At 44.8% G+C, this 22,556-nt stretch overlaps 1 protein-coding gene across 1 annotated transcript; it reads left to right on the top strand.

Annotated features, from left to right (window-relative positions):
* The first annotated feature begins 19,326 nt into the window (after positions 1-19,326).
* PPP1R3G (protein phosphatase 1 regulatory subunit 3G) lies at positions 19,327-21,412 on the top strand. Its single transcript, XM_029590327.1, has one exon. The coding sequence runs from the start codon at positions 19,552-19,554 to the stop codon at positions 20,614-20,616; it is 1,065 nt and encodes a 354-aa protein (XP_029446187.1). The 5' UTR covers positions 19,327-19,551; the 3' UTR covers positions 20,617-21,412.
* The last annotated feature ends 1,144 nt before the right edge of the window (positions 21,413-22,556 follow it).

Below are 22,556 nucleotides of genomic sequence, written 5' to 3'. Positions count from 1 at the left end.
TCCAGCTCTGAGGATTTAGATTGATCCCCAGGGGCTCAATCTGGGAACATCACAATGTTCTGCCAGTTTAAGGGCTGGAGGCCAAACTGAGCTGTTGAGCCCAGAGAGCCTGTTTAGTGCTCATATTCATGCTCCTGTAAGTAGACGTGTGCTGCGAAGTTTGTCTAACTGTGTCAACTATATAGAACATTGATAAAACTGGGCTAACTGACCCAGAGTGGATTTTGAACTGTTCACATTTCTTTTAAGCTGTACAGTTATACTCTGCAGAAATGTAAGTCAGGTTATTTCAGTTCTACTGAAGTACCTGTGAATAAACCCCTGCATGCACTTCAAACTGCAGTTAACTCATATTTTGCAGGGAATTCTTCAGCATGGCAAACATCCTAATCTGAAGTAAAAGTAAAAAGCAAACTTCTAACAGAAGCTCAGAAAGAAAAAATGTCATAGATCCCTGAAATATACCATGCTGCAAAGTATGTTAGCACTTACCCAATGAAAAAGTCATTCAATATAAGGGAACTCTATTCATGCTCCTCCTCTAATTCAGTAACTATTATTCCATGGGTGGCCAATTCCAGTCCTCAAGAGCCACAAATGGACCTGGTTTTCAGAATATCCACAATTAATATGCATGAGATAAATTTGCATGCATTCCTTCCATTATTTGCAAAACCTATCTCATGCATATTAATTGTGGATATCTTAAAACCAGACCTGTTTGTGGCTCTTAAGGACCAGAGTTGGCTACCCCTGTATTATTCAATGCAGGTAATATGGCAGGAGTGGCCAACTTGTGACTTGGGAAACACATGTGGCTTTTTCATGTGCCAAATGTGGCTCTTGTCCTCCAGCAACTGAGTAGCAGGGCAGAGGGTTAGCCACTGGAGCAGGAAGCACACACACAAGAGAACATAGCAGAGAAGAGTCATTCTGCTCTAGGCCTTCCTTCCCCTCCTGACCTGACAGAGGATCAAAGGTTTTTATCTGCTTATCCCTGCTCTACTACTCACCATGCTGCTTCTCCCTGCTCCCCTTCCTTCCCCCCCCCCCCCCCCCCCCCCATCTGTAATCAGCAACAGTGGAGGACAGGAAAGGGTGAGAGTTTGGAGTTGACAGGACAGCAAAGATGAACCAGTCAGCTCTTTGCTCCAGCCCTCCTCATCCTGTCCAAACCCCCACCCCAACTGCTAACTGGTGTAGAGGGTTCTTCTCTGGTCTGCTGTCCGGAGAGGAAGGGGCTGACACGTTCACTGCTCCAGGCCCATCAGTTCAACGAGTTCCCATGATAGGGGGATTCATCTGACAGCAGAGGGTAGGAGGGTGTCACCCAAAGCTCCAGTCAGGCCAGAATAATTTGTGGCAAGGGAAAGGGAGTGAATGCTAATGTTGCGTCCGTTGGTCGCAGATGGCTGCGACTGCTCTGCCTCACCTCTCTTTTACCTTTCTCCTCCTCCTTCGGAAGGATGGCTGCCTCCGCTGCTGTTTGCCAAAACCTTTGGCGTCCCCGAGCCAGCATGGGCGTCTCCGCCCGCCATGCTTCTTCCTGAGGCCTCCTAGGGTGCGCACGTGCACGCTACCCATGTTCTTAAGCACGTCATGGCGGGAACCTCGGGGGCAGCCCCTCCGCATAACATCAGTGCCTCCGGGTATTTAAACCTCCGTTCCAATACAACGAGTTAGCAAGGACTTTGGTTTTGCTACTCTGACCGCCTCTAAGCTGCTCGCTTGGATTCCTCACTACCCTCTGGGGTATTTCACTACCTACTGAAGCTCTGGGTACCCACTCCTCGGGGGCTCCTCGCTTCTACTTGCCCTCCGGGGTTATTCAGCCTAACCTGAAAGACACCCGCCCCTCAGGGGTCTTGTCTGCTCTATTCCAGGTACCCTTGGTGCTCCTAGATACTCGCTCCTCGACGGCCTATCCTGCACCTCAGACCACGGGTCCTTCTCTTCACTCGACTACCGAAGGAAGCTATCATCGCTGCTATCCTGTGAGTACTACTATGCTCCAAGGCTCTTCTCGCTCCACCCTTCAGGTTCATGGCCTATTCCGCGCTGTGGAATACTACCAGACCTTCACTACATCTGGGTAAGGTCATCAGCAACATTACTACTGAGATTATCTGGAGCCTTACTGTGATATCGTTGGATTACAGCGCTGTCCGTTCCTCGGACGAGTATCATCTTCATCACAGTAGTATAATAAAGCTTCCTTTCCTCTGTGTCCATTTGCTATTGAGTCTAGCCAATCATTGTGGCTTCCCATGGGGCAGGTCATCACCACTTTGACCAAGAGTCCACATCATGCCACAAACCCAACAGCTAAAAGGGGGTGAATGTAGTTAATGAATACTTGGAGAAGTCATCAAGTGAATGCATAAAGAGAAAAAGGTGCAAAAATAAGTGAATGCTTTTGAGGGCAGTGACATGAATAGGGGTGAATGTTGTAAGAATTGGGGGGGGGGGATCAGCACAAGGAGGAGCTTGTGCTGTGGGGAAGATTTTTTTTTTTTTTTTGGGGGGGGGGTATTGTTTTCTTCCCCATCTCCCTGAAGTCAGCAATGAAATTTGACTACCTGGCACTTTATTCCTCCCCAAGGTCCATCCTGCCACTTGTCCTGCAACAGGTGTAAGGTGATCAGCGCTTGGTTGGAGGAAATGGAGAGACAGAGAGAGAGGACCAGGATAGGGTGCTGTATGAGAGCCATGTGAAAGAAGTGAAAGTGGCATGAGAGAGGTCGGACTGGGGGTAGAAGGGTTTGAAGAAAGGCTGTGAGAAAGCCAGGGGAGCAAAAGGTCAGCAATAGTGACTGGAATGAGAGTGAAAAAAACAGAAATGGAGTCAGTGTGGGGCAGAGGTGGTGATGAGTGTATGCGAGAGAGCCAGAGAGGGTGAAAGGAGAGGGAATGAGGATGGATGACAATCATAAGTAGTGAAGGTGGAAGAGACTGTGAGAGAGAGCTGGAGAGGGGGTTAACAGAGCCAGAAGCAGTGATGGTACAGGACAGAGAATGGAAGTTAGAGGTAAATGGAGTTTAGTGGTAAGAGAGTCAGGGATGGTGATTAGAGGGGGAAGGATTTGAGAAGACAAGAACAATAAGGGATGAATACTTCTGGGGAGAGTGACTTGAAAAAGGGTGAAATTTGGGGGTGAGGTGATGGGTGTGTAAAAATCAAGAGGGGCAATGTTGAAGGGTGTATGCGAGAGAGCCAGAGAAGGCACTGGAGGGGAGAAGTCAGAGGAAGAGAGTAAGAGGGGATGAGGCATGGGACATACTTGTGGTGAACAAAGAGTGGGTGGCAGTTTGGGGGAAAAGTGTTAATGTTGGAGCCACTGAGCCCATCATTATTCTTATGAGGTTTGGAGAATGTTATACTGGGGATGACTGAGGTAGAATGATGGGGAAAAGAGAGATAGAGAGACAGATATTTGGCAAAGCAAAAGGTAAGAGAAAGAAGATGCTGGTCAGAGACAAGTGGAGACAGGGTGGGGGGGATTGAGAGACAGTCTGGTAGGAACAGGATGAGAGGATTGAAAGACTCTGAGAGGCAGGGTGGAAGGATTGTGAGAGACTTGTGGGGGATTAAGAGAGAGGCTAGTGGGAGCAGAATGAGATTGACAAAGACTGGTGGGGACAAGGTAGGGGGATTGTGAAAGAGAGCTTGGTATGGGATTTGAAAGAGGAAGAGATACTGTTAGAAGGTATATTATACAGGGACTGACAATATAAAAAATCTCTGTGTTACGGAGCCAGTTAGGTCCCCAAAGAACTGAACCACTGACTGAGCTGTATAAATTAAAATACCTTCAGAATCTGTTAAGCCTTTTTGGCTTCCCTTTTCTGTTAAATTCTGTCTTCTCTGAAATTGTGTGCTAGTGAGTCTCTGAAGCCCTCAGGAAACCTATAGGTCACATTCCACTGACCTTCTTTAAGCAGCACCTGGCAGGGTCCTTCTGGCCTAGGGCTGGAATGCATGTTAAAGGAAAGGGTACTGGCAGGAAAAAGCAAAGAATAAAAAACTCTACATAAACCATCTCACAAGACTAATACTTTTGTATTGGCGGTGACGGATGTTCAAAAGACAAGCCATGCCCAGCCGGTTGAGTCTCTGGAATTCTTGACTGCTTCATGGCTGAGATTCACGAGACGATCTCAGAGAAGTGAGCAGATTTGGTTTATATTCTATGGTTTTGATTTACTTTTTCTATGCATATACTTTCTTGTATCTTATCTTCTATTACATTTGTATTTTCTCTTGTTTACATATCTTATTCTTATGTGCATTGCAATTTTTATTAGTCCTAGATTATTATGTACTTACTCAATTTCCTGGGACAATAAATGTGAAAATTTGCTAAGTACAGTGTGAAAATATTTTCTGTGTGCAACTGTGGGAATTAAGAAAGAGCAACCTAGCGACCTTAGCCACTCCCCATCCATTACAGAAGAGGCGGGAGGCCCTGCCCCCCAAAACCCTTCCTTTTTTGAAAACTTAAGGCTCTTTGGTAATGTGTATCCCAATTTCTTGGCTCTTGGTGTGTGAAAGGTTGGCCACCCTTGCAATACATTAGTGAAACAGGCCAGAAGTTAAAAACAAAAGCAAAGAAGAGCAAAATGCTCCTTGGGGGAGCAAAATGCTCCTTGGGGGAGCATTTTGTGGGATCATATCATTACACCAGTGATCTTATGATCAAGATACTTAAAGTGAAATTCCTAACAATCCAGAAACATAAAACATTTGAAGTTAAAATGATCACACATTTCAAAACTGATATAAAAAGATTTAACAGAGACTTGGGATTTTAATGCACTACCTGACATAGTTCTGCTGTCTTTGTCATCTTCTTATCATTTTGCAAAAATACCGGCACCCCTACCCCAATCCTGTTTTCTCCTTTCACACCATCTTACAATGCAATCCATGATTCATGTAGATACAGGCCTAATCTTTTACTCTAACCTACTCATTTATCAAGCTCCCAAAAGCTTTCCTTCCACCCCCCGCACTTTCCCCTCCCTTCCCCTCCCCCCAGCCCTACCTAACCCCCCCCCCACCTTTGTTGCACAAGTAACGCCTGCCTGAGGCAGGCGTAACTTGCGCGCGCCGGGCCAGCCGCCGGTGCGCGATTCCTAGGCCCAGGAGCCGTTTCGGAGGCCTCGGCCACGCCCCGGGGCTGGAGCCATGCCCACAGCCCCACCCCCAAATGACGCACCGCCGCAACACGCCCCCCCCCCCCCCCAACACGCCTCCCCCAAGAAAGCCCCGGGACTTACGCACATCCCGGGGCTTGCGTGCGCCACCGAGCCTACTCAACATAGGCTCAGCGCGCGCTGGGGGAACTTCGGGCAGGTTTTCAGGGGGGTACGCGTGTATCGTACGCGCGTACCCCTTTGAAAATCTGGCCCATAGTTTTTAGTTTATTGAGCTTTATTTGCATGCAATTTTGTTCTGGAAAGGCTGAATGGTGTGGCTTCCGCTACTTCTTAGCTCACTAAGTAGAGACCTGTCTCAGAGCTAATAGTCCTTAATTTCATTCCATTTTCATCCACTTCTGTTTCTATTTATACAAAATTGGTTAACAGAGTATCGCGCTACAGTCGAAAGGCTATAGTAGTGTGTTATCATTGCAACTATTCTGGACAAAATGTTTTGCACATTCCCCAAACATTAAAGACAAACACTACCAGAGATAAACATTTGCTAAATGTGCCAAGCTGAGCTAGGGGCTCGGGTAGGGTTGAAATAGAGTGTACCTTGCATTTGAGTGTTAATCGTGTAGAAGGTTAGCTAGCCAGCATATACCTTGCATCAGTGTTTCAGTTAATTTATACTCTTATTCAATCTTTTCTGAGGTAATTCAAAAATTAAAAAAAATAAAAAAAATTCAGAAAGTTACGACAGAATGTAAGGACTTCACTGGGTGTGTTACATTAAGATACCTTGCATTATGGATGATATGTTTATGAAAGGTCAAATTATTGGGAGCTAGAAAATCACCTACAGCATGTCTAAAAGTCTAGCAAAAACATTTTCCAGCTTGGTGATCACATAGTGATATTGATTATGAGGGTAACTTTCAAAATCTTCTAGGCGGACAAACAGGTATCAACTCGTGTAGAAAGTATGTTTGAAAACTGCCTCTCCCTAGTGTAGGTAATGGTTATCTACATGTGTACAAAGCACCTACATTCCTCTGCCAGCCAGAATTTTTAAAGGGGTGGAGGACAGATGCTAATTACGTGGAGGAAGGGTGAAAGGTGTACGAGGGGGGGGGCGCATGGCAGGGAGCAGTGCAAGCAAAAGGGGTGTATTTATTGTTATAATCACTTAACTCAAGAATTATTAAATGATTTTGGTTCATATATGCCTTTTTTTTTTCATTCACAGAGAATGTTTGCATATGATATTGTCACCAGATCATTTTTTCAAGAGAGAATCTGGCAGCTAATAAAGGGCCTCATTTTCTAAAGTATCGCAGGCCTGCACTAATGGAGGCAGGGGGGGTCGACACTGGGGGGGGGGGGCGGTCCTGCGCTAGCCAGCAGTGATCGCACAGCCGCAGTGCGATCGCTGCCGGTTTCGCACCCAATAGCACCACCGTGAAAGGTGCAGCTATTGGGCACGAAATAGGACACGAAAAGGCCCTTACCTTTTCGCTGTCCGCTGCATCTTCGCAGAGTCGGTCCCGGTGACGCCCCGACTCCTCCTCTTCCGGGGCCGACTCCGCCCCGATGTAGGTAGCGCAAGCCTGCGATAGCCTTGGAAAATAAGGCCCAAAACCTTCCTCTGCTGATAAAAACTATTCAGATAATATTGTAAAAAAATTATATTCCCTTATTTGTTGACTTGAAAGACTGTGGCCCATTTTTTTTTTTAACTTTTCTCTAGTATACTGTAATCACATTGTCAAAGAAGAGGAGGGATATGATAGACTGAGGATAGTCAAATACCTCAAAGGTATAACTCAGGCATAAGAAGCAGACATTTTATTAGAAGAACGAGTGCTCTAGAACAAGAGGCTTTAATAAGAAGAGATCATGGTATGAAGCTCTGGAAAAAGGCAAGGCATAGATTTAAGTGCAATATCATAAAATATTTCTTCATGAAAAAAAGGGTGGATGCATTGAATGGAGTTGCAATGGAGATGGAATAAAAAATAATGCAATTCAAGATCATTAGTGGCGAGGGGAAGGAAAGGGTTGACTGAGGTCTCTAGCATTGCACTGGGGTGAGGTGAGGCAGACCGCATGGGCCTAGTTGCCCTTACCTGTTGTAACATTCTGTGAGAGTGATGAGAGCAAGGTTGCTAACAATCCACCATTCACTCCCTCTAGAGCAAAGGTAAGAGCAGAGGTGGTAAGGGCAAAAAAAAAAAAGAGTGGATAAAGAAAGCAGACCTAATGCTAATATAGCAAGTCATGAGGTATCCAGACTCGTACTAGCAGGATCAGTCATGACAAGCTGGTAGTGGCCGGGTACTGTGCAGTACACTCACAGGGACCTAGATGACCAGAAGCTTAGGCAGCTTAGGGGATGTGCACAGAAAAAAAAAATGTGGTTCAGTTTATTTGGTTAAGTAATTTATTTTGTTCGGTTAGGGTCCCAAAAATGCATTTCTTTATTTCATTCATTTGGACTTTTGTTTTCCATGAAAGTTAATGTGAAAAGCAATGAATCCTATTTTAGGCTCTAAAATTGGGGTTTTATAATCCAAGTTTAATGAAACTTGTATGCAGGCATCAGCAACAGAAAAAAAGAGTATTAGAGTAGCCTAGTGGTTAGAGTGGCAGGCAGCATAACAGGGAAGCCAGGATTCAAATCCCACTGCTGCTTCTTTTGCTTCGGGTACAAACTTAGGTACTGATTTACTAAGGTTTATTTCCCCCCATGGACATAGAATGGAAGAAAAGCCTTAGTAAAATCAAGGCCCTTAGACTGTAATGGGATAGCGAAAAACCTACAATACCTGAACGTAATCCACTTTGAAGTGCTGAAAATCAGACTATACATTAAATAAATAAATAGACAGGAGTGGAACAGAGTGGCATGGACAGTCCAAGGCCACCACAGGAGAGGCAAATGGCACCAACAAAAAAGTGGAAATGAAGGACCACGGCAGGGATGTACAGGAGCAAACTATTTTAATGTCAGTTATTTATTTATTTTTTTTCATTTCAGCTTTTTTTTTTCCAGTATTTGATTTGTCTAATATTTTGGGTTTAATTTGTTTACTGAATCGGAATGAACATTAATATAATTTTTTTTTTTTAAAAACCCTAAATTCCCCCTCCCCTTTGTCCTCTTACCCCTTCTGTACAACAGGTCTAAGACTAAAAGGGGCAAGAATGATCCCCAGTTGCTCCTACACCATTGGCTCCACTTTAAAAATGGTGCTAGCAACAGAGTAGCGGGAGCCACGCTGTTTTATAGCAGTAATGCAAGGATCACCATCTCTTTGAAAATTGCTTCAGGAAAAAGTACCCACGGCCATTTCCACCTGCTTTTTGTATAGGTACGTTTTCCAAAAAGAACAATGCATAATGGTTGCATGTTTCTGCCTCCCTGATCTGCCCCTGCCCTGGGATACGTCTCTGCACAGGGGGTACAACACATACAGTTTTACCTGCAATGAGAGCGGGAAATTTTGTAGCCGTTGCTTTGTTAGGGTTGATCGGCATTTACCTGGGTAAATGATGTTTGAAAAATTGCCCTCTGTAAGCAGAAATTTTCCATAGTGTAATATATTAATAGTTGGTAATAATGGTGGGAATGAAAGAGAAGCTCTTAGAAGCTTTAAAAATACAAATCAGAATATAAAAGGTGGATCTTAATAATTATGTATCTTTTAGTTGCCAACACATCGAAAAATGTATTTCCTAGTACTGCGATTTTAAAAGCTTATAATGCTTAGCACAGTGCCCTTGGACACTTGAAATTTTATGCTAGTATTTTCTTTTTCACTACCTCATGCTAAGAAAAGAAAAGGAGACATAACTCAGTGAGCTGTAATGAGATTTGTTTGTCGTTGCTATGCTCCTCCCTACTTCCCCCACCTCTAATAAAAGACCTTAATATATATAGAAACATAGAAACATAGAAATGACGGCAGAAGAAGACCAAACGGCCCATCCTGTCTGCCCAGCAAGCTTCACACATTTTTTCTCTCATACTTATCTATTTCTCTTAGCTCTTGGTTCTATTTCCCTTCCTCCCCCACCATTAATGTAGAGAGCAGTGATGGAGCTGCATCCAAATGAAATATCTAGCTTGATTAGTTAGGAGTAGTAGGGGTAGTAACCGCCGCAATAAGCAAGCTACACCCATGCTCATTTGTTTTTTCCCAGACTATGTTATACAGCCCTTATTGGTTGTTTTTCTTCTCCCCTGCCGTTGAAGCAGAGAGCTATGCTGGATATGCATCGAAAGTGAAGTATCAGGCACATTTGGTTTGGGGTAGAAACCGCCGTAACAAGCCAGCTACTCCCCGCTTTGTGAGTGCGAACCCTTTTTTTTTTTTCTTCTCCCCTGCCGTTGAAGCGGAGAGCTCTGCTGGATGTGTGAAGTATCAGTTTTTCTTCTCCCCTGCCGTTGAAGCAGAGAACTATGCTGGATATGCATTGAAAGTGAAGTATCAGGCTTATTTGGTTTGGGGTAGTAACCGCCGTAACAAGCCAGCTACTCCCGTCTTTGTGAGTGCAAATCCTTTTTTCCACATTTCCTCTTGCTGTTGAAGCTTAGAGCGATGTTGGAGTCACAGTAACCATGTGTATGTTTATTGAATAAAGGTATTGTCTCCAGGCAGTAGCCATCATTCTGGCGAGTCACCCACTCTTCATTGGTGGTCTCTTGACTTTATGGATCCACAGTGTTTATCCCACGCCCCTTTGAAGTCCTTCACAGTTCTGGTCTTCACCACTTCCTCCGGAAGGGCATTCCAGGCATCCACCACCCTCTCCATGAAGAAATACTTCCTGACATTGGTTCTGAATCTTCCTCCCTGGAGCTTCAAATCGTGACCCCTGGTTCTGCTGATTTTTTTCTTATGGTAAAGGTTTGTCGTTGCCTTTGGATCATTAAAACCTTTCAAGTATCTGAAAGTCTGTATCATATCACCTCTGCTCCTCCTTTCCTCCAGGGTGTACATATTTAGATTCTTCAATCTCTCCTCGTACGTCATCCGATGAAGATCCTCCACCATCCTGGTCGCCCTTCTCTGTACCGCTTCCATCTTGTCTTTGTCTTTTTGTAGATACGGTCTCCAGAACTGAACACAGTACTCCAGGTGAGGCCTCACCAAGGACCTGTACAAGGGAATAATCACTTCCCTTTTCTTACTCGATATTCCTCTCTCTATGCAGCCCAGCATTCTTCTGGCTTTTGCTATCGCCTTGTCGCATTGTTTCGCAGACTTCATATCATTAGACACTATCACCCCAAGGTCCCTCTCCTGCTCCGTGCACATCAGCCTTTCCCCCCCCATCAAATACAGTTCATTCGGATTTCCACTCCCCATATGCATGACTTTGCACTTCTTGGCATTGAATCTCAGCTGCCATATCTTCGACCACTCTTCCAGTTTCCTTAGATCCCGTCTCATTCTCTCCACTCCTTCCGGCGTGTCCACTCTGTTGCAGATCTTAGTGTCATCCGCAAAAAGACAAACCTTTCCTTCTATCCCGTCCGCAATGTCGCTCACAAAGATATTGAACAGGACCGGTCCCAACACCGATCCTTGCGGTACACCACTTAAAACCGCTCTCTCTTCAGAGAAGGTTCCATTTACCATCACACATTGTCTTCTGTCCGCCAACCAATTTGCAATCCAGGTCACCACCTCGGCACTCACTCCCAAGCTTCTCGTTTTATTCACCAGTCTCCTGTGCGGAACCGTATCAAAAGCTTTGCTGAAATCCAAGTATATGATAGCGAGTGCTCTTCCTTGATCCAATTCCTTGGTTACCCAGTCAAAAAAGTCAATCAGATTTGTTTGACAGGATCTTCCCCTGGTGAATCCATGTTGCCTCTGGTCCATCAATTCTCCGGACTGTAGATAGTTCACTATTCTCTCTTTCAGCAGTGACTCCATTACTTTTCCCACCACCGAAGTGAGGCTAACCGGTCTGTAGTTGCCAGCCTCCTCTCTGTTCCCACTCTTGTGAAGCGGGACCACCACCGCTCTTCTCCAATCACTTGGCACCACTCCCGTTTCTAGGGATCTATTGAACAGGTCACACAGCGGACCCGCCAGAACATCTCTGAGCTCCCTCAATATCCTTGGATGAATCCCATCAGGCCCCATGGCTTTGTCCACTTTCAGGTTCTTTAGCTCTTCCCACACATTTTCTACTGTAAAAGGATTTTCATCTATTCCACTTCCCTCCAGTTTCTTGTTGTGTAGAGATGGTCCTTCTCCAGGGTCTTCTTTAGTTAACACAGAGCTGAAGTATTCGTTTAATATTTCTGCCATTTCTTCGTCTCTCTCCACACATTGATCATTACCGCCTTTCAGTTTCACTATACCACTTTGGACCTTTCTCTTTTCGCTGATGTATCTGAAAAATGTTTTGTCACCATTTTTTATCTCCTTGGCAATCCTCTCTTCCGCTTGACTTTTTGCCAACTTGATTAATTTCTTTGTCTCCCTCAGTTGAATCAAATATTCCTCTTTGTGTTCCTCCCTTTGGGATCTTTTATATTTCTTGAATGCTGTTCTTTTAGCTATAATTTTGTCAGCCACCTCCTTTGAGAACCAGATAGGTTTCAATTTTCTTTTGCTTTTCTTTACATTTCTAACATATAGAGTAGTTGCCTTGGTGATTGCTCGTTTTAGATTGGTCCACTGCTGCTCCACATCTCTCTCGTTCTCCCATCCTTTTAGTTCTTCCTCCAGGTACTTCCCCATTTCCTCAAAGTCCGTGTTTTGTATATATATATATATATTTTTATCTCTGTTCAGTAGCAACAACAAAAAAAAAAAGTCAGGATTTAAAAAAAGAATTTGTGAATAGATTACTTATAAACTACAGTACAAATATGTTCAGTGAAGAAATAAAGTACAAGATAGCGGTTTGACCTCTTTAAAATACCACTTTGGCACAGAATGTATGTTGAAATGGAATAGGTACATGCTGATTTGTTTACTTTAATGGGCTTTAACTGTTCACAAGAAAACTAATGTAAATGAATAAACACACATGGGACATTAAAAAATCACATTTCTTTTCATTAAAAAAATATTTAGGTCCTATTGAAATATTTTGTCTAGGTCCAAATTATATTTTATATGCCCAAATAAAAAGATGAAATTAAACTCTTCTTAATTTCAAGAATTTTGCTGCAGATAAAATGAGATACTTTTTATTTCTTTTTTTTTTTTGTAATGCAAAGTTCTTCCAGTTTTACAGTCAGCATTGTCCTGAATGGGTTGCATCTCTACATTTTAATTCTTGAAAGGATGCTTCACCAAATACGCCATCACCTCACATAAATTCGTGAATGATCCTTCGTGCTTCATTTTTCCTATATCCAGTAAATTGGTAGGAACAAACCTGAGCAACGTTCAGGCCCTCTCTTCTGTATCTTGCCACTAACTGTTTTAATAATCCACATAGCCATCAAAATTTGTGAGGCTGTTACCCAAAACATCTGGCCTCCCCGTGATCACAGATTTTTTTTTGTTTTTTAACCCTAGTCACTTTTTGCATGTTATCCCCTCTCTTCTTGATTGTAACTGCTGCTCCATGCAGGTTAGCTCAGCCGTCTTATACATCTGATACAGTGGAACCACTGCTGTTTATAACCTTAAAACAATTCTCTGACTTCTATGTGCAAAGAGTTTTAAGGGCCTATTGAGTAAAGATTTTCTCTTATTTTGGACTATTGGGGCTCTGCAGGCAATTGTTTTTAAAATTTGTGTAATCCTGCCCCCCCCGCCGAAGGGGCACATATAATATGAAAGAGTCCAGGAGCTAAGTAAACTGAGGCCGGTCTCTCAGGAGAGTGTAAAAAGGAAGGTGTGGGGGAGTTAAGCAGATGGTATAATGCAGGGGAGGGCAAACTATGGCCTGCAGGCCAAATCAGGCCCATCGCTGACTTCTATCTGGCTCGCGAAACTTTTAAAAATTAACAGGTGCGGCCCACGATGTTCGCTGAGTGCCATTATTAGCAAAAGCTCATGTAGTCCCCTTTGAATGACGTGCTGAAACACATGACGCTGGGTCCTAGCCTTTGCTGATGATGTCAGCACCCAAAGAGGTGGAGGAGGTAAGCATATGGCCAAACTTTTCTCTCTACAAGGACGGGTAGGCAAGTGAGCATCAGCGCACAGCAAGCCAATCACTTCTTTGTTCAGGATGCAGCACAGAGAAACTCACCTGCCTGTCCGCTGTTCCCCCCATAAAGTGTTGCAATTGGCTCTTACATTTGCTGTAAATGTCATTCGCAACACTTATACGGAGGAAAGGAGAGCATCGGTTTCCATCCCGCACTAGTGAGGAGAGTCCTTGTTGTCAGCAAGTTGGCAAGTAGAGGCCGTGTTGTCATTGCACTGGCAGGGTTCCTAACCTCCACAAGCAAGGAGAGGCCCCGTTATCATCGTGTTGGCAGGGTTTCCACGCCCACCAGCGAAAAGAAGACTGGTGCTGCTGTGAGTGATGAGTAAGGGAAGTGAAGGCTTCTTATAGTGCTTATCTCTGTTTACAGATAAACAGACATGGTACTCAGTCAGGTTAAAAGTATTTATTAGTATGCAAAAACAGAGTATCGGGAAGGAGGGACAAATGACTGACCTGACAGGTTCTTATCTCTCTTCTATCTGAGTTTCAGTCTCACTATAGTGCCTGTAGTTTCAGCATGAGTCTCTTTTGTCATGAGTCCCTTTTATTTAGTTGTCGGATCTCCCTGCTGGCAATGGTTTTTTTTTCTGATATGAATCATGAGCACCACAACTGCAGAACTTAATTGTGCACCAACAATGCCCTGGGGTTGCAAAAACCTAAATCTGTTGCTAGATGTAAAAAGACATTTTCTCAAAAGATTCACAAAAACTCTTTGCAACTTCAAGATCTTTCTCGGTTCCAGTCACCTTAATTGCCAAAACTTCCTGCACTTCCAGCAGTGACCGCAAACTTTGGGGGTTCAGATCAAGAAGACATCAAACCATCCAATAGGAAGCCTTCCACTGAGATATATCCAACTAGAGAAATACCTGCAATTAGGTAAGCTCCTAAGAGTCAACCTACACTTGAGAACCCTGTAAGGGCGCTTCAAGGAGTTCTCTGTGGTGGTGAAAAAGCAGAAAGATTGTAACAGTATAATAAGCTCCAACTGATCAAAATTGTGGAAACAGCAAAGCCGTAAGAATGCTAAAATCTGCTGAAGGTTTGACATACTTTAACATTTTGGCTAAGGCCAACATTAAGTTTCGCCAACAACCCCTGTAGATAGGATCTCAGTCCTCCAGGTGACCCAAAGACAAAGAAGCTAAAGTATCCAGCAGAGAGAGCACACCATGAGCTGAGCACTGTGTCCTCATTGGTAGAGAAATAGTACTTGATGGCATTTCGCTCTCCTCCCTGCCTAGCTAAAAAAAAATATAGCGTGGGGGACACCCCCCACTGGCTCCACCAGTCCATGTATAATGAAACTGTCTATTAGGTGGAGAGGTGCCTGCATTTTCCCTTTAGCTTACTGATTTAACTTGGTCATTTATTTATTTATTTAAATTCTTTTAATATACCGATGCTCAAGACCAGGTCTTATCGTACCGGTTTACAATAAACTAGGGGGAACCAGTTAACAGAGAAAGCAAAAGTTACATTATAACAGGGAACGTGGAACTAGGCTGTTAGAGAAAAGATAGGCTAAACAAATTCTAACTGGAGAGAAGGGCAAAAAGCAGGAGAGGGTGCTTACAATGTAAGAATTATGTACAAATTTACATAGTGTATATGAATTAAGCAAGTTATAAGATAGTGCAATTAGTCGAACAACAGTTCCTTTGGTCATAGTCAAAACTGAAAGGAAAGGTGGGACAGCTAAGTGCACCATTGTATCAAACTGCCACAATCAAAATCTTAATCCAAAATGGGTTTAAGGTTATCCTCTACATCTACACTATAACTCCAGTAAGCACAGGCAAAGTAGCAGTCCCTCTAGTATCTGTGTATAGTCCCTACGTCTCCAATAGATGGCCCGAGATCCCTACACCCTTGGGTTAGCCAGCTTTAGAGGGACAAAAATTCCCAACAGCACCTCCCCTAGAGGATTGCTAAGATGTTTGTTTCTCAGTCCAGAGAGAAGGCTAGGTCAGTGTTAATGTGCTCACTTTGGTTTAGATTTTGGAGAGTAAAGAGCTGTTTCTGTTGCCTCTGATTTGAGTTAGGGCCTCTTGGCTAACTTACTGTTTTGCTAATGAGATTCCTTTCAGTGCATCCCTGGCCTGTTAGGATCTGCTTCCACGGTTTTGGTAAAGAGATTTTTTTGAGTGAAGTTTTGGATTTTTATTCTGGAGAACGGCCATTCCCAGATCTGGTGGCCAGGGGAAACACAATCTTCTGGGCCCTTTCTCACTGCCTGGGAGGGTGCAGCTGTGACTCACTACCTCAGCAGAAGTTTATTGGACTTTGAAAGTGGTTTTTTTTTTCCCTTTCTGGTTTGTGAAGAGGTTTAGTACCACCCTTCCTCATACTGAAGCTGGGCTGCAGTAGCCTGGTTTCTTCCAGCAACAGACCTTTTTCCAAGAGAAGTCGCATCAGGAGGAGTCTGGAGTATGAAGGACAGGGAGAAAAGAAACAAGATCTTTGGAGACCCATCCCTGGGATCTCCACCCTTTGGGGATACAGGCTGGGGTTTGGAAGAATCGGACACTCAGGTACGATTCTGCGGGTCTAAGGGGAAACCAGTCACATCTAGGATTTAGCTGCCCAAATAGGACCACTCACTCACTCATTCCAGGAGGGGGCAAGCTCTAGCCCAGGAGCCTGTACTGAAGTCAGAGATGGAGAGGGGAGAGGAGTTCAGTGAAAGAAACCACCTTGAGCACAGATGTATTTTGAACCAGTTATTTCTAATTAATTGGACTTTATTTATTCTGAAGAAAATCACAGTAAACTTTATTTTTGAACACCCAAACTGTGTCCTGTATGCTTCCTGCAGCACCACCACAATGAAAAGGCATAGTAACACCCAGAGAGAGGAGGGGAATCCACTAAACTGCCTGAGCCTTGAAGGTCATCCTTCCCGCCCCCCCCCCCCCCAGTAGAAATGGCCCACCCCCTTGGGACAAGAAGATTGGTGAAAGGACAGTTGGAGTTAACCCCAAGATTTATAAATTATTTTATGGCCCCATTTGGATTGGGACCATCCACTGAAATGGGGTTGCACTTGTAACCAAGGTTTTCTTGCCTCAGTCTTTTCTAACCTGTACTCAGACTCGTTGTAGCTCCATCTCACAATTCCCCTCTCTGCCTCTGAAGAGAAAGTCTGCCCTCGAGCTGCCTTTTTTTTCTAGCAACCAAAATAATTGAAACCACCTGAATGTGTGTGCCGTGAAGTCTTGTCCCATCCTCTGCCTAGGACTCCACTGAGAGAAACCTGTACAACACTACATACTTTCAACGCACTCAAATCTGTTTCTGTAATTGCTTCTTCTTGGGGTTGCATTGCATCTCTTAAATAGTAGCTTCCTATTTCTATCAACTTGAGTGAAAATGTTTTCCTGCAGTCTTTGGCTGATATACAGTATTTGGTATTCAAGATGGTCACACTAGTGAAGTTTGACATGTTATTACTTTTATGTAAAACTTTTAGCATCAGGATCACAGTCCTCTGCCTCCACACAGACATAAAAGTAGGGGTTTTGGGGCTCTGAAGGGAAAATGTCTCAGAATAGTCAGGTTTACTGAAAAACAGCTGTCATAAAAAGGTCTATTCAGAAGAAATGCAGAATGGACAAAAAATATAATTGGCAACCCTCAACAAAAGAAATTAAAAGACCAAAGGCAAAACCATTATACATGCTCTATTAATGCTCTTGCTCTGCCCACAGACTAGCCTAACAGAGGCTAATAACCCACAACCTTGCACTCTTATTTGCTGCCCTAAACCAAAATACCTAACTATATTTACTTTTGCCCACAGCAGGAGTATCTCTAAAAAGCCCCTATCAGTCACACAACTACCATTCTAGTTTATAGGAGTGATTTTGTCACTTTTCTTTTCTTCTCATGGCCAATTCAGTAAACCTAGCCCAAAGAAATTCTGCTTCACCAGATCCTTCCTTCTATGGCAGGGGTGGAAAACCTTTCACAGACCAAGAGCTAAGAAATCAGAATACACAGTTACAACAGCCACATGCTTTTTTAAATAATTTCTAACACTTGAAAGATAATTAATCATAACATCAATAATACCTTTACCTTCTAGCAAACTCTGCCTCTTTCCTCTTGTGTGTGCCAGCATTCATCCACACATTCTCTCTCTCTGTGGGGTGCAAGGGGTCTGTCGCTTTCTCCCCACGACCTGCCCAGTGTCTATTTCTCCCCTTCTCTTCCTGGTTTGTCTCCCCTTCTCTCTACCCAACATCTTTCTCCAGCATCACCTCTTGCTCAACTTAAGATGTGTGATGTTAGGTCATATCAGAGGTCCATCAAGCTCAACAGCATGTCTGTGGCCAATTTGGGCATTAGGAAGTACATGGTGGGTTCCAAAGAGCCTATCCAGTCCCTGGTTAATATGGACTTTTCTGCTGGGAATTTGTGCAAACCTCTTTTAAATTTGGCTATGGTGGATGTCTTGACCATATCCTCCAGCGATACGTTTCACAGCTTGAGTATGCATTAGGAGAAAAATATTTTCTCCACTTGTTAGTTTCATGGGATGCCCTCTAATCTAAGTACTATTTTAAAGGGTAAACAATTATCACCTAATTACTTGTTTCATCCTACTCATGATTTTATAAACCTGTCATATCCTCTCTTCTCCAAGTGAAAGATACCTAACCTTTATCATTTTTATTGCCCTTCTCTATACCTTTTCTAGTTATATCTTTTTTGAGAGGGGCAACCAGAACTGCAGATAATATTCAAAGTGAGGTTGCACCATAGATTGATAGAAAGGCCTTATAATATTTTGTTTCCTTCTAAACAATTCCTAACTTCTCCCTCTTTCTCTCTCCTGCCTTCTCTATCCATCATCCTCCTCTTCTGCACAACTACACATACCATCACCCTCTAGGCTTGCCAAGTCTAAGGGAACACCACCCACACTGAGAGAGGTGGTCCCAGTGGGGTCCTGGCCTGTCCTGAGAAGCAGGAAACTAATCTTCTGTCCCATGTTTCAACTCTATGTTTATGCCACCCTAGGCACAGGTGTGCAGACTCCCCTCCTCCATTCTCTGAGAACAGAGCATGGGGCTCTGGGGTTGGTTGTCCCCTATACAGCTTTCCCTCTCATCACCTGAGGTGTAAACAGGGGTGGGCTTTGGGGGCCTGTGTTCCTCTTTTTTTGCCTCAAGCCCTCACCCCTAGCAGCAGGGACATATTTTATGAGTTTGCCCCTTAAAACAACAGGAGTTATAAGGCCTGGAGGCATTGGAATCACTGTTGGTGATCACCTGTGCCTAACTTGAATGAGAACCAACACTAGATTTGATTTACTTTGGCAGGTAATTATTTATCCACCCCGCCCCCATTTCTCCTTTCAATACCTTCACAGTTCAGGAATGCCTGGGCTGGGTGGAAGCCTATTTACATAACTGGGCTTCAGCATCCTGAAAGAGTAAAGTAGGGGCCATAACGACAGAGAGATGGGAAGATAGCGAGCAGATTCAAACCAGGGAGAGAGTGAAGACACTAAAATTGAATGCTGCCAGAAATTAAAAGGGTTTGTAGCCACTCCCATGAAGTAGGGATGGGGGCAAGGAATTGCAGCTGGACACAGTTGCCCATTAACCTTGGGTCCTCTCAAAAATGTTGTTCTAGCTAGCCTCTGCAAACACAATTCCCTGAGACAACCCTCCCAAACACATAAGCACGTTTTAATTGTATTAAATTTGCTAAAAACAATAAACGGCTTCTGGAATAGCCTGTTGATTTTGTTTGGTTGTTTTTTTTTTTTTAAGCCTAACCAAAACTTTTCCGCCGCTTCTCAGCAAGGCTAGCAAGCACAGCCGAGAGGCACCCTACGTGCTCGACGGCCCGTGCCCAATGCCCCGATTCGTTCTTCATTTGCTCGCGCCCTCTCGCCCAGCCCCGCCCCAGTGGAAACGCCCCCTCCCGCCCAGTCTCGTTTCCCTCTCCCGCAGGGTAAAAACGCGCAGCGTCCAGAAGGGGAATAGTCTCTTTCTGCTGGGTGTCTCTCGCTTGACCTCTGCCCGGACAATTCCCGATCGGAGACAGCCAAAAAAAAAAAAAAACTTCTCCAAAACGCGGGCGGAGGTGGTGAAAGAGGCGGGGACAAAAGTTGCTCACTTCGTCCAGCAACGAAACTTTTGCAGCCGGGAGCGGGACGATGAGGCTGCAAGAAGAGGGGGCGTGAGCGATGTTATGGAGAGCCAAGAGGATCCCAGCGCCGGCTGCAGCCTCTCGCAGCCCCCGAGGCTGGACGCGTACTTAGGGGCGCTCACGCTCTCCGGGGAAGTTGAGGACAACGACGACGAGGAGGAGGAGGAGGAAGAGCTGGGAGAGGCGGCAGCGGCTCTGCAGCGATGGGCTTCCCGGCTGGATCAGCAGCGACTGAGTCGCCAGTCCTCGGAGGCGGCGGCGGCGACCGCCTCGCGCTTGCACGTCTGCGATGAGGAGGAAGAGGAGGAGGAGGACGACGACGACGAGGTGCGACAGCACCGGCGGAGGGCAGTGTCTCTACCAGCCAACCCGAGCCAAGCGGCGGCCAGTCTCTTCCACCCCTTCCCGGGAGGCGGCGCCGGGGTAGAGGGTTGCTGCAAGTGCAAGAAGCGGGTGCAGTTCGCAGACGCCCTGGGGCTGAGCCTGGCCAGCGTGCGCCACTTCAGCGCCTCGGAGGAGCCGCGGGTGCCGGCGGCCGTGCTCTCGCGCCTGCGCAGCTTCCCCGCCTGCCAGCGCGACCTGGACGAGCTGCTGCTGATGGGGGGCGGAGACGCCACAATGTTAACACCACCACCCCCTGCCTTCCTGGAGCCGGACTTCCTCGTGCCCGGCGGGGAGGAGCTGGAGGCGCGGCTGCGGCGCGATCGCGTGTGCCTGGAGGCGGTCAGCGCGCAGCACTTCGACGTGCGGGGCCGCGTGCGGATACTACCCCTGCGGGGAGACCCCGGAGAGGAGGAGAAGGAGGATGAGTCGTCGGCGGAGGTGAGCGTGAGGTACACGTTCAACGAATGGCTCTCGTACCTGGACGCGCCGGCGGACCGCGAGGAGGAGGAGCTGCTGGCGGGCGCGAGCCGCTTCCGCTTCACGCTGTGCGCGCCGCCCTGCCTCGACCCTGGCGCGCGCCTCTACTTCGCCGTCTGCTACCGCGCGGCGCCCGGCCGGGAGTTCTGGGACAACAATGAGGGCCGCAATTACGCCCTGCAGTACCTCCCGCCCGGACACCTGTCGGCGGCGTCGACTCCTTTCCCGGCGGAGGAAATGCACTGAGATCCACGGAAGCTCCAATGGTGCCCTGCCGAAAAGCGTTGGCCTGCATAAACTGGACCCCCTCCGACCCTCTCCAGAGGGGAAACATACAGCAAGAATTGAAGGGTCTGCTCTGGTGTCTTGTTTTGACTCTTCCCTGCTTGGTTGTGGAAAGAGAAATGGAATTTCTTGGCAGCTCCCCTTTACCTGCTGCCTTACCTTTGTTCTGTAGGTTGCTGGATTTCTCTTCCTGAACTAAACTGAACTTAATGCTGGTTTTTGTCATTTAAAAGCCAACGAAATGCACTGCTGTAGCGCTTCATCAGCACCCAAGTCACAAGTTTCAGAAGCTGCTTGGGAGAATGGCTTAGTTTATGTTCCGTGAAAATCGGCTTCCAAAGCAACAGCAGTAAATGCTTTGCAAGCACAGGATGCCGGTAGATTCCCTTTAAAAGCCATAACTGAATTAAAAATAAGCTTTTGATCATTTTTGGAGGGTACGGGGAGCACAGAAGATAATTGATAACCTAAACAAGGTGCCTTATACTTTCTTAAAATGGTGTCATATCTAATGCAGTTTAAGAAACTCAAGTATTTTGACAATAGTATTAAATATTTTTCTGTTCACCTAGGTGATTGTTTTATAACCATAGGTTTTGTTTTTCTTGGAAGCAGGCTTAGAGCTAACAAAACCTGAACTTGCACTATTTATTAGCAAAGTGGGAAGTATGTACACTGTTCTGAAGTGAATTACTATTTATTGTATAAACTGTGGGGAAAAGAGAATAAAGAATTAGTACTATATTTTCTTCAAAAACTTGTTTTTAATGGCTTTATTTTCCATATTTTTGACTTAAAACTTCAAGTGTTTTTTTCTGTGAGAAGCCTAGCTTAGGAACTTTTTTTTTTTTTGCAGCCCCTCCCCCTTCCTGAGGGTTCTCCAAGATGTTAACCTTGTTACATTCTGATCTGGGGCATTATAACAAGCAACAACTGATTATAATTAGATGTATAGTGGTAGCAATGGCAAACAATTAAATTGTACACACTTATTTTACCTTACAAATCAAATGGGGGGACAAAAAACTGCCCCAGAGGAACAAAATAATTTGATCCCTTTTTAATTGCCAATTAAGTTGCCTTTAAAATTTATCAAATGGTTCTGCTTTAGAGCCAAAAAGTGACTGTTGCTCATATTTAGTTTTTTGCTACTGAACATCTAAATAGAATTATATTTACCTATAAATACATATCTGTCTATTTCATTAAACAAAAAAGTTAACTGACAGGACTTGCTGGTAAAATGACCCCTGCAGGGAATCATAGTGACTGACAATAGATTTTTCTGATGGCAGAGTGAGTTACTATTTTTCTGTTAAAGCACCAAAGTGTGTACCTGTACCATAAAGTCCCAATCAAAAGTACCATAAAATGGCATGCAATTTTGACAATATTTGAGGCAAAATATTGTTGCCTCAGAGCTGTGGCCTTTTTTCACTTACTTGATCATTTCTAACTACAGAGCTGCTAAGTGGCTCCCTATCTGAAAGGATTCTCTTGTCTCTTCCTGTTTTTGTTTTTTAAACTTTTATATACCAGTATCTTTTATAGCATTTATGGGCCTATTCCTTCAGTCTGAAATGGACTTTAATTACAAAAATGTATCCTGACAAATTATACAATAGTCCTGGTTTTCTGACAATCTCCCACTGGAAAATGGGTACTTGCCATCCCTGGAATTAATCAGTCCTCTTAGATGTTTAGTTTGCATGTCTGTATCTTTCTCTCTCTCTTACATAGAAGTGATGGCAGAAGACCAAATGGCCCATCCAGTCTGCCCAGCAAGCTTTCACACCTATTTTTTCATACTTATCTGTTACTCTGACCACTGAGGTCAGGGCCCTTATTTATAACTTTTTGGTTCCAATTCCCTTCCACCTCCACTAATGATGCAGACAGCA

This window comes from Rhinatrema bivittatum, chromosome 2, assembly GCF_901001135.1.
Source record: "Rhinatrema bivittatum chromosome 2, aRhiBiv1.1, whole genome shotgun sequence".
NCBI lineage: Eukaryota > Metazoa > Chordata > Amphibia > Gymnophiona > Rhinatrematidae > Rhinatrema > Rhinatrema bivittatum.
The sequence above is the reverse complement of the archived record's forward strand: the minus strand, read 5'-3'. Positions and strand labels throughout refer to the sequence as shown.

Bases quoted from the DNA above. Each gene is read 5' to 3' on its own strand.
- PPP1R3G (XM_029590327.1), top strand. From the start codon at position 19,552: ATGGAGAGCCAAGAGGATCCCAGCGCCGGCTGCAGCCTCTCGCAGCCC.